The sequence below is a fragment of the Gopherus evgoodei genome, chromosome 8 (assembly GCF_007399415.2).
Source record: "Gopherus evgoodei ecotype Sinaloan lineage chromosome 8, rGopEvg1_v1.p, whole genome shotgun sequence".
Taxonomy (NCBI): domain Eukaryota; kingdom Metazoa; phylum Chordata; order Testudines; family Testudinidae; genus Gopherus; species Gopherus evgoodei.
The window spans coordinates 14,891,644-14,903,894 of record NC_044329.1 but is presented as its reverse complement, the minus strand read 5'-3'; the positions used below and the strand labels follow the sequence as shown (position 1 = coordinate 14,903,894).

The 12,251-nt window shown below is 42.5% G+C and overlaps 1 protein-coding gene across 2 annotated transcripts in view; it reads right to left on the bottom strand.

Moving 5' to 3' along the window:
- PDLIM4 (PDZ and LIM domain 4) overlaps window positions 1–11,978 on the bottom strand; it is a 95,987-nt gene extending 84,009 nt beyond the window's left edge. The window contains exon 1 of one of the 2 annotated variants that reach the window (XM_030573862.1): window positions 11,801–11,978. In XM_030573862.1, coding sequence (XP_030429722.1) covers window positions 11,801–11,893 — 93 coding nt within the window. In that variant the 5' untranslated portion in view covers window positions 11,894–11,978. Of the gene's footprint in view, window positions 1–8,728; window positions 8,734–11,800 lie in introns of those variants that run through there. The other variant, XM_030573863.1, reaches the window with a different exon arrangement.
- Between the last annotated feature and the right edge of the window lie 273 nt (window positions 11,979–12,251).

Genomic DNA, 12,251 nt, shown 5'->3' with positions numbered 1-12,251 from the left:
AGGGCAGTTTTGGAGCAATCTCCTGCGTGCTTTACAGGAGACAAACAGAAGCGGTTTATGGCTTTTTATCTGAAGAGTACTGGGTTTCCCAATTAGAGGAGTAAGTGTATGTAATCTCCTTTAGACAGTAATAACCAAGAGTAGTGACAGTAACACTTTATCAGGGTAGGTAGATGTAAAAACACAAAAAAATCATGATTTATTCATTTATTTATGTTGTAATTGACTATGAAAGTTCAAGGAATGAGTACATTTGCAATTTACCTTCAAGCTACCACTGCCCCTTCCCTAGTGGGAAAACTGATCATGTGATGCCTAGACTCCTCACTGAAGGCAAAGTTAAAACTCCCATTGACTGCAGGGGTGGAGGCGCTGTCCTTGTGTAATATGCAGTATTTGAGCTAACAAATGTTTTTGAAACCTTCTGTTCTGGAGCTAGATGTAGGTTGATTTTACTGTATTTTTAAATATCGGAAATCTTACTGTGGATTGCACACAAATGACACCAAATGCCTTAGAAGTTCTGGTAGACATGAATTTGAAACATGGAAGAGCCAGCATAGCTCCTTCATACTGGTGCATTCCATGCAAAAGGATCGGTAATGGCATGGATTTTGAAAGGGACTTTGTGATGCTTGGATATTATATTGGTAGTAATGCTCTTGGAGAGCGGGGTAGGTATCCTAGTGGTATTGTTCCCCATCAAAATATAAATAACAAAAATATTGTTTTTATATATGCACAAAAGTGATAGATTTCTCTCCCTAGAGGGTGTAAAGACCACTACTGAATAACACAATGCTCAAACCTTGGCTCGCTATGAAATTTTGCACAACCAGCAACGTAACAGCCAGCACACTGGGGCCATGTCTACATCTAAAATTTTGCAGCGCTGGTTGTTACAGCTGTATTAGTACAGCTGTATAGGGCCAGCGCTGCAGAGTGGCCACACTTACAGCAACCAGCGCTGCAAGTGGTGTTAGATGTGGCCACACTGCAGCGCTGTTGGGCGGCTTCAAGGGGGGTTCGGGGAACGAGAGAGCAAACCGGGAAAGGAGACCAGCTTTGCCGCGGTTTGCTCTCGCATTCCCGGAGCCACCCTGCAAACCGCAGGGAAGGAGAACCGCTTGCTCGGCGGTTTGGGGAACGAGAGAGCAAACCGGGAAAAGCTGGTCTCCTTTCCCGGTTTGCTCTCTCGTTCCCCGAACCGCCGAGCAAGCGGTTCTCCTTACCTGCTTGCTCGGGGTTCCGGGAACGAGAGAGCAAACCGGGGAAGGAGACCAGCTTCGCCGCGGTTTGCTCTCGCGTTCCCGGAGCCACAGAGCAAACCGCAGGGAAGGAGACCTGCTTGCTCGGGGTTCCGGGAACGAGAGAGCAAGCCGGGGAAGGAGACCAGCTTCGCCGCGGTTTGCTCTCTCGTTCCCGGAACCCCGAGCAAGCAGGTCTCCTTCCCTGCGGTTTGCAGGGTGGCTCCGGGAACGCGAGAGCAAACCGCGGCGAAGCTGGTCTCCTTTCCCGGTTTGCTCTCTCGTTCCCCGAACCGCTGAGCAAGCAGGTCTCCTTCCCTGCGGTTTGCAGGGTGGCTCCGGGAACGAGAGAGCAAACCGCGGCGAAGCTGGTCTCCTTTCCCGGTTTGCTCTCTCGTTCCCCGTACCGCCGAGCAAGCGGTTCTCCTTACCTGCTTGCTCGGGGTTCCGGGAACGAGAGAGCAAACCGGGAAAGGAGATCAGCTTGATTACCAGAGGCTTCCTCCTTCCACGGAGGTCAAGAAAAGCGCTGGTAAGTGTTTACATTGGATTACCAGCGCTGGATCACCAGCGCTGGATCCTCTACACCCGAGACAAAACGGGAGTACGGCCAGCGCTGCAAACAGGGAGTTGCAGCGCTGGTGATGCCCTGCAGATGTGTACACCTTCAAAGTTGCAGCGCTGTAACTCCCTCACCAGCGCTGCAACTTTCTGATGTAGACAAGCCCTGGGAGATGAAATTCTACAATACTTTGCATACGACTGCAAATGTACTGATTGCAATGGGGCCAATCATGCTCTACATGACAAAGAGAAAAATATCATTGTACTTGGTTTTAGTACTTGGTTTTAGTATTGGGAAAGTCATTTTAACCATCTTGATACTGGTTAGAGGGAGAAACTGGATTAATAAAAAATAGCTCCAAAGTATCTAGCTTTTTGGCTACAGGTCTTTTCACAAGAACTCTCAACACCTGTCTTAATAGAGCAATAGTTCAAATTTTATTTTAGAGCTAATGTTGTCATTATACTAACATTTTTTAAACGCTGTAAATCCCCCTGAGCGTGTAGAACATTTTCTGTTTTGTCAAGTCTGGCAAAGAGCTACAGTATTTTAGGGTGCATTAGGTTTATTTTGCTAAACTCAAGCCAAGGTCAGACCTTGTATGACTGGAACTACATGAATCATTCCTTCCACCTAGTTTCCTACCCTGGATTATTAGTGTGCTTGATTAGAGTAATTAGCATTAGGATCTCTCTCTGGTATTTTCTTCTAAACAAACTCCAAAGCTGAACAGCAAGAGATTTTTATTCTCTTCTCATGGCTATTTAATAAAATCTGAAGGCAGACCATTTAGGAAGCAATAAAATATATTAAATCTAATTCCACTAGCTCTTACCTTTAGTTTAAATGAATTTTAAGTGTCATTACAAATGTAGTTGCAATAGCCCAAGTTTCTCGTTCTCGATAGATCTTACAATTAGTTCTCATTAGGATAGACACATGAGAACACCTGACACACACAAAGTGATTTCCTTATAGCCAAAAGGATCAACTTACTCTAAATTACATTTTAGCTTGTTATAAATCAAGTGTATATAAATATACTTTGAATAAAAGAAACAGCTACCAACTCTTAGTTCTGTCATACAGGAGATATATATCTGGCAAAGGCTATCTTTGCAATACTAGTTTTAGGACTGATGCACATTTAGCAGTTAATTTAATCTGTTTGGAAGCTCTAATAAAAAACTGATTACAGCAATAGATTAAATAGTACCAGCTACATTAAACGAGCATAATCAAATACAGAGTTGCAGAGATCTGACGCAAAACCAAGGAACTAAACAATGGCTTAACTTGAAGGCCTTCAGGGGAAAACATACATTTGGTGGTCCGAGGTCTCCCATCAATGGTTATTAGGCTACATCACAATAATGAATAGCATATACATTCTAAGTAATGTGTTTAAAAGGCTCAGGATTGTAATGATACCCAGAGTGATTATCAGGCAGCCCTACAGCAAAATTCATATAAATCAGAACAACCCTTTTTTTTTTTAACTGCTCTGTCAGAAACTTTTACAACCCCCCAACCCTATACCACAACAAATATTCTCCTGAATGTAAAATAAAACCTAGAGCTGTTAAATTTTCTTTAAAGACTGCATGACCTCAACATTCAAACATGTAAGTGCTATATCATTCAAAAATAGACTATAAATATGTTCTTTTTCATACATTCGTTTTGTATAATTATGGGGCAATACTGAAAATGTGTTTTCTGCTGCACTCCCAGAAATCAACAGGGGAACTAATATACTAAGCTCCCCAGGATAATTTGAGTAATTTGTTTATTGGAGTAAATCTGCATTTGCTCCAAACATAAAGGCTTGGGACATCTCTGACTGAACTCAGTAGAAACATACTTAAGACTTCAGTAGGAGTTGGACAGGACTGGGCCATAAATGATCCAAATGCATTTTAAATATGCCTGCTGTACTTATAAGATGATCATTTTAATTACAGGCAGGGTGTGTATCTAGTGGTTAGACTGGAAATCAGAGAGCCATGAGTCCTGTTGTTATTCAGCTCTTAAATATCACAGTGATAGATACTATACAAAAACATAAGATAACCTAGCTCTGCCACTGAGTTGTAGTGGGACCAAACCTCTTAACTTCTATACAACTTTGTATATTATTACAGCTAAGAGCATTGAGAGGCTTTATGTCTGTTAAGTGCTTTCAAGAATCTGGAAGCAGAGTGCTGAATGAAGGGTTCTGTTTCTGTTATTAAACCACAGCGGATGAAAAAGAGGAAGCAGCCTAGCAATTGAAACTAAAATATGAAGTACACTGATTTTCCATAAAGTTCAACTTGTCTGAATTGCAATTCTTAGAATTAGCCAAGAAAGCGAAGTTGACAGTAACCAGATCCTAACTTAATTAAATCTTAGGTCTCATTTCTAGCACAATATCTGTCAAGTCATTCGGCCAGCTTCAAACAGCTGTTACCTCTGTAAATTCCACAAAGGGGGAGATAGTACAAAACATTCTACCCTCAGCACCACGCTCTCAGCTGTACTTGCCCATACGCCACAGTGTGAAGCATCACAAAGCTGATGATGTGCCTCCTCGCGTGGCTCAGGAAGCAGCCTTGCACTAAAAATGCTATTCCAGCATTGTGCCAGTATTGTGGTGATGAATCTGATGCACCTAACATGGGGGCACATTTCAGTACAACATATGTCTGAAATTGCTAAACTCAGCCTTGCCAATTTCAGCTTCACAGATGACATACAGGAGAAAACGTGAACTGAATTAGTTCTTGCTGCTAGATGGGTATGGGAGAGAGGAACGCTCCCCCCCCCACTCCCTATCACACATACCCAAATCTGCCCTTCCTACATCTCTCCTCCTTTCAAAATATTATTTTTTTAAAATTAAATGTAAAGAGTAAAATTTTAAAAATTGTCCCAAACATTAACTGAACATGCGGGCTAGAGTTCTGGCCCCTCTAACGCAATCTAATAATCAGCACCATAGCTGAAGCTCCAAATAATTTTAGACAGAGGATAATGACCGGTGTAGCTCTGATCTCATGGAGATCCTCACTAAAGCCCTCCTGGTAGAGGGTCCAATTCTACAAGGTGCTGAGCAACCACTGCTGCTGATGTGAAGGACCAGGCCACTCTATGTAATAATATTTGTGGACCTAAGGTGCATCAAATAGAAAAACTATTTTCAAGAAAAACAAATGAACTTTAAGAAATATATGTGGTTATTGATTACACGATCTTTCTTCGAATGTCCAGCAAACTGAACCTAGTTACTATAAAATAATGGACTTAACTCTAGCCTCAGCAGCAGCATCTGTGCAACTGTAATGATTAATCATGGAAGTTAGAGATAGAAGATAGACCTAGTAGGTCATACAATCCATCTCCCTGCCTGGCCGGGCCGGACTGTTCACTACAGTATTATTTAATGTTTTTAGTGCTAAATCCAGACCAGCTTTAAATACATGATGTGAAGTCCTTTCTCGAGCTTTCCTTGAGGGACCATCTTCAGCTTTCTTCTCTATAATATCCTAAGTAATTCCTCTCCCTCCTTGGGGTTTACAACCTTCAACTATTTGTACACTGTTAAAATGTCTCCTCCTTAAACGTTGCATGGCCATGCTATAAATACAGGTATTTTAGGTCTGATTCTTCTGTCTTTATTCACACAAGTAGTTTCATTTGTTTCCACCTATGTTTTTAAATGTTACCTTAGTGGAACTGGAATATAAAGGCCAAGTTCTGTTTTCATTTGTACTGGTGAAACGCAGTTTGGCACAATGGACTTTGAAAAATAAATTGCAATCTTAAAGGGTTCTCACCTACGTAACTAAGTGTAAAATGCTGTCTTATATTTGCTTGCTGTATGCTCTCACAGCAGCAACAGTATTTTTGCGTTCCATTAAAATAAGTGAATTATCTAGTCTAGAGGGAGATTATTCTTCTCCCTAGTAGTCTAGCCATCATAGAAAGCCAAATACTTATTTGCTGAATGATTTATAAAACAAACTAGACACAAATACACTTGTGTGTTATGAACAATGGAGGGTCTCATCCTGAAGGAGGAATCTGGATGAAATTATCAAGTCTTTAGCTGTTAGAGACATCTTAGTCACATTAAAAATAGTAGAACAAAGGCTGAAGTCTTCCCTCTGTCCTAACATAAACTCCTATTAAAGGGCTGGCTCATACCTATTATATCCACACAAGAAGGGATCAGGGTTGTGAGAAAACTACCTGGTTTTCAACAGACAAAGATAATCTAGTGGATTTTATGCGGAGTTTCCATTTCTTTGCATAATTTTTTTTAACTTCTATATCCAACTGAAGTGCTTACATCAGGGGTCCTCAACACGGTGCCCACGAGCATCCGCTGAAATGCCGCACAAATTCGGTGGCATTTCGGTGGTGAAACTTCTCGATGACGCCGCTTGCCACCGACAAGCGAAGTCATCGAGATGCGTCGCCATGGAAATGCCGCCGAAGGATGCTTGACTGTCACCACAGTCCTTCATCTGGCGCCAGCCAGATGAAAAGGTTGAGGACCACTGGCTTACATCATCATAATGTGTATTTGGACACTGGAGGCTCTAATTTCAGTCTGCAAGTGAAAACTTTAAGCATCCTAACAAGTGAACAGAGAAGTGATGAGAATTTTAAGGCTCTTGTTGGAAGCACTATGAGAAAGTAGTAAGACACCTATGGAACTATCTGGAAGCCTGAAAGGGAACATGAATAAGCGGGGTCGTTAGCGATTGGGTATTAGGTTGTGGCCAGCAGATCAAACGAATGGCCAGGATGGAAAGTGTATTGATATCAAAGGGTACATATAAGAACAGTATTGTCAGTCCTAAGTATGTAGTCAACATCCCCAAAAAAGAATCATAAGACAATAATGTAGGTTCTTTTTTACTTGCCTCCTGGTTTCTGAACTCTTAGAAAACATTTAGGTCATAGTGTCAAGCTTCCTCTGTAATCAGGAAAGTCAGAAACTCGTTTGTTTTAAATGAAGTTTAGGTTCTTGCCTAATCACGTCTCTATGATCTGGGGTTTTAAAAAACACATCAAATGTCATGGGACTTGCAATGAAATTGTGAGAGTTGGCAACACGGAGTGACAAAACTCAGTTGGCCCAACTAGTTAGTAGCCTAGAGACTCCTATTGCGTTTGTGGTTTTCACCCACTAAATTGCTGGCTTTACATTTCCAGTCATCACACACACACACACACACACACACACACACACACACACACACACACACACACACACACACACACACACACGGGGCAATGTGGGAGGAACACTAGCAGAGGATTCTTGTGGAGATTTTCTTTCCTACAGTCCCCTCCTGTGCATTTTGCCACAGAGAATTTTCTGACCCAGAGTCATAAGAGTTCACTGCATCAGGGCACCCAAGATTTGGCCCCATATTTACAAACAAATTGCTCTGTGTTACAGATAACACCTTAGATTACTGAAAATAAAAGTATTTTTGAAATCTGATTTGTTTTCACTACTTATGCTGTTTTTTTTAGTATTTGCACCAACAAGGGGACAAGGAAAATAATAATTTTTCTTCACAGTCAATTCATATTTAATTTCCTATTATCTTGCCTTAGCAGAATGTTACAATATCTGAGTTGGGGAAAAGAAATCACAACTTCTCACTTAAATAAATATTAATAACAACAAAACATTTCACTGGTCCATGCTTTTGTAAAAGCTTATTTTCAGTAAACCTTAAAAGTGGGACTCAATTTGACCTGACAATGTCCTTTTAATCTATGTAAAACAACTGTCTAAGAATAATAACAGCTGTATTACCACAGGAGTGCAGCAATTCACACTTAGCATCTGCATCACAGTGCAATCTGCTACAAAGTTTAACCTTTCGTCCAACCTCCAAAATAAACACTGATGTTTTTACCAAGTGTCTGAGCGTCTTTCCTGATTTTTACCATTTTCAGATATTAGTCCCAAAGCCAATAATGCTTCTTTCAGTGCTAACATTTTAGTGCTCAATCTTGCGAGGTCCTGAACATCCTAGACTCACATTAGCTTTGAGGGTGCACTGCTCATCACCTTGCAAGCTTGAGTACTTAGGGACTGAGGTCAATGGAAGTTTTCCCATTGATTTCAATCAGAGCAAGATCAAGCCCTTGAAGTCTGACTAGTTTTTAAAACAACCACACATAAAGTGTAATGAATAACATAACATGAAGTACTATATAATCGCCAGTCACATACGTTACACCTCTTAGTACTAAAGTAAAATATTGCCGTTCACTGAAATAAAAAGTTATATTTCTAGCTCCTAAATTTGCTGAATCAGATCAGGAATTTGGCAAGCTACTTGTCTGCTGCAAAGCCAGGCACTATGATTTTTCTAATATAATGATATAACAAAATATTTCCATCAAAGTAACAATAAAATATGCTTTCTGACCTGCACTAGTTATTTTACCTTCACAAGAGAAATATTTTATGATCTCGAAGAGACAGGTAGGTATTTAATTGTGATAAATTTCATAAAAATGGGGGAGAAAGTTAGCAGACTTCCTAAAATTAATGAAATACGTGTTGACACCAGCAGGCCAATTCCTTCCCCTCTGGGCACATCTAGCATGTGTGTGTTTAACAGACATCTTTTGCTCAAATACTGTCTTTGCTATTCACCATGCAACATTTTTCCTTCACTTTTAAAAAAAATGAATAAATAAAACCAAAAGATCCTAGTAATGTGTGATAAGAAACACCCCCAAATGAAAGCAAACATGCAAAGCTTTGCAGTGTGTGTAACTTCAAGATTACACACTGAGTAGTTTAAAAAACATGGCTTGTTTCTATAATCACATATAGCTTTCCTTAAACCCTATTTACTCACTTCCATTTTGTGCAGTGACTCCTACTGGCAAGTACAGAGATGGTCAACAATTTCTGTATGTGGGGGGAAGCAATTTAACAGCTGTTTCTCCTTGCAATGCCTATCAATATTCTGTACAGCATTTATTCACTCATTCCGAAAGTAAAATGACCACATGACTGATATCCTGAAACTCAGCATTCAACTCCAACACAAAAAGTATGTGCTCAATCCTGTGTGGTGCTGAATGTTTCCTCAGCGATTCTGATCTGCCACTGATTTCAGTTTGGATAGTTGAGAGCACTCTGCACTTTGCAGAGTACAGCCCTGAACAGGATACTCAGATGCTTCAGCAGAGCACCACACTTGTTAATCCAGGCCATCATACATCACTTACTTGCACACATTCCTATTAAGGATTTTAAAAAATGTGCACAAGTTGTTTCAAGCCAACAGCAGTATTTAAACAAAGAAACTTCCAAAACATACCCCTATGGTATCGTACATAAGTACTTGATACCGCAATAGTTACTATGCAACACAGAATTGGGTGTTGGACCCAGTCCTGCAGTCTTTACTTAAGTACAGGTCCCATTAACTTCAATCATATCTACCTAAACAAAAACTGCAGGGTTGGACCTATCCCCCGGACTACTCTCTCTACTGCATAGGACAGGAAGTTTCTTTACATATAAAAACTGGACAGCGTAACTGGAAAAATACATGTTATTTACTGAAACGAACTGAAGAGATGTTAATTACCAGCAAGTGATACTTTTAATGCATTTGACATAAATATGACAACTTTGGAAAACAAGGTTTAGCCTTTAAGATATTAGAAAAGAATACGCAGCGATCGGCCAGTTATTCTTTGACTCATACCCAGGCTGCATTTTAATACTTTAAGAATTCATCTCAAATATTCATTTAAACGATGCCATAGGAGACTCAAAGATGTTTGTTTATTTCCATGGGTCTATTCTCCTCCAACTGCACCTTGATATTTCCAGAGGCAGTTACAATATTTTATATTTTTACATGAAAGATGCAATACATACTGTCTTTTTGACCAATATATTAATATAACTGAATGACTCTGTCTATAGGAAAATGGAGAATAGAATAAATTAGATAGTTAAAATCCAGCTGCACCAATTCAAGGAGGACAGATTTATGCAATACTAAGTACAGAGGGGAAAAATAAGTTTACAAGGCTACTGTGAAAAGAGCAACAAACTTCAAACTGCTTATGCTGCAAAAATACACTCCATCATATTTATTAAAATTATACTATATAAATGCTCATCCCAAATGAATTTAACTCAAAAGGGTTATTAAAGAAAATTAAACACTACTTTTTGATAACTAGCAACTAACTGGCATGGTAAATTACTGTGAGTTAAATTAGTCATTATTCTATTTGCAATCCTGTAAGACATAAAAAGCCAAGTTCTGTCCTGACCTATGCTCCTGAAATCCCACTTGAATAAATGGGATTTTAGAAGTGAAACTGAAGGCCAAATTTGGCCCAATATAATAGTTTACCCAGCCAACCTGTCGCATGTCACTTTCTTTGTGCTTCCAGGTGAATAAGGAATGCCATTGCAATTGTTCTCTTATCGCATGAAAATACTGCACTGTTTTACTTTCTCAGCAAGTGAACAAAGAATTAATAATTTAGGAGGTGGCTCTCTCTTTACTTTTTAAGAGGCTTTGATCTATGCTTTAAATCATTGTATGACCAGTCGGGTGACCAGATGTCCGGATTTTATAGGGACAGTCCCAAATTTTGGGGGGCCGAGGGGGTTAATATGGACTCTTATTACCCCCATCCCCATCCCGATTTTTCATACCTGCTATCTGCAAAAAGAACAGGAGTACTTGTGGCACCTTAGAGACTAACACATTTATTTCAGCATGAACTTTCCTGAGCTACAGCCCACTTCTTCAAAAAAAGTGACTTCAAAAGTTTTTTTTCTCCTGCTGATGATAGCTCATCTCAATTAATTAGACTCTTCCTGTTGGTATGCATATTTCCACCTTTTCATGTTCTCTGTATGTATAAATATCTCCTGTCTGTGTGTTCCATTCTATACATCTGAAGAAGTGAGCTGTAGCTCACAAAAGCTCATGCTGAAATAAATTTGTTAGTCTCTAAGGTGCCACAAGTACTCCTGTTCTTTTTGCAGATACAGACTAACATGGATGCTACTCTGAAACTTACTGTCTGGTCACCCTAGACCACAGCCACATTATTGCAGAGAAGATCCTAGTGACTGACACTGTACTTGGTTGCCTTTCACAAAAATGCAGATTTTTGTTCATTGTAAAACAAAACAAAGGCATATCAGGAATACAAGAAAACGTGTAAGTTTTCACCATGAAAAGTAAGCGTTTATCAACTACGTTCAAAACCAGCTTCTCTCCCCTGACTCTTCTTTCCTAGATGGGAGCTCCAAACCATGAAGCTGGGGTATGCAATTTTTCAGGCTGTTAACTCTATTTTAATTGAGGCCCAACTGCATCGCACTGATTTTTGCCAACCCCCACTGCAGACAAAGGCTCCAGAAAGTTTCCAAGCTGGTGTAATTTCATCTACTTCGGTGGAGTTACACCAGGGATGAGTCTGACCCAGCTCCTTTTTTTGTTCTGAACAATCCTCAGCGCTCAAAGGTCTGGCTACCAAGGCAAAACAACCCCCCTAACACCAATGAATGAAACCGCCAGTCGGTGGGATCTTCCAGCCCACTGCCCACAGCCTTCTTCCACCTGCTCGTGCAGCAGCCGCCGTGCCCGCGAGCCCCGCGCCAGTCAGTCCGCTCCGGACCCAGCACGTGCAGGGAGAGGGTGCGTGCCCGGGGCGGTGCAGCGCGGACCCAGCACCGCAGCCCCGTCTCTGCCACACCAGTCCCCCCCGCCCCCCCAGCTGCTACCCCGCGCTTCCCGGCTGAGCTCCGCTGCCCAATTCCCAGCGTGCGGAGCTGCGGCTCCCCATCAGCCCCCCCCGCGCCCCCAAAACACCCCAACCGCTCGGCGGGGGGCAGCTCGGCAGCTGCTCCCCCGGGCCAGCGCCGAGCCCGGGCAACCGAGCGCCCCACTTCGCTGCGGCGGGGGGCACCGGGGCTTACCCTGGAGATGGTCAGCGGGGTGCTGAAGTCCTTGCCCCCCACCAGCCGGAAGCCCCAGGGCGAGGGGCCGGTCAGAGCCACAGTCTGGGACATGCTGGGCGGGCTGGGGCGCGCTGCGACCGGGAGCGCATGCGGCGGGAACGCTCTGCCCCTTCTCCTCAGCCACTGCGCCCGACAAGCCCCGGCCCGCCTGACGTCTCCGCTCCCGCGCCCCCTCCCCGCCCGGGGGCGGGTCCCTGCCCGGAGCCTGGGTGACAGAGCCGCGGGCCGGGCACGGGGCCGCCTGGTTCCTGAGAGCCAGAGCCCGCCTCTGCCGGGAGCGGGCCGGGGAGCAGCGGCTAGAGGCCAGGAGAGTGGGAGAGAGCGCGCCTCTCCCCCGGCTGCACTCCTAGGGGAGCTCGCCCAGCCCACCCCCTAAGGGTCCCCTCCTCTCCCGCTGCCAACCCCCTAA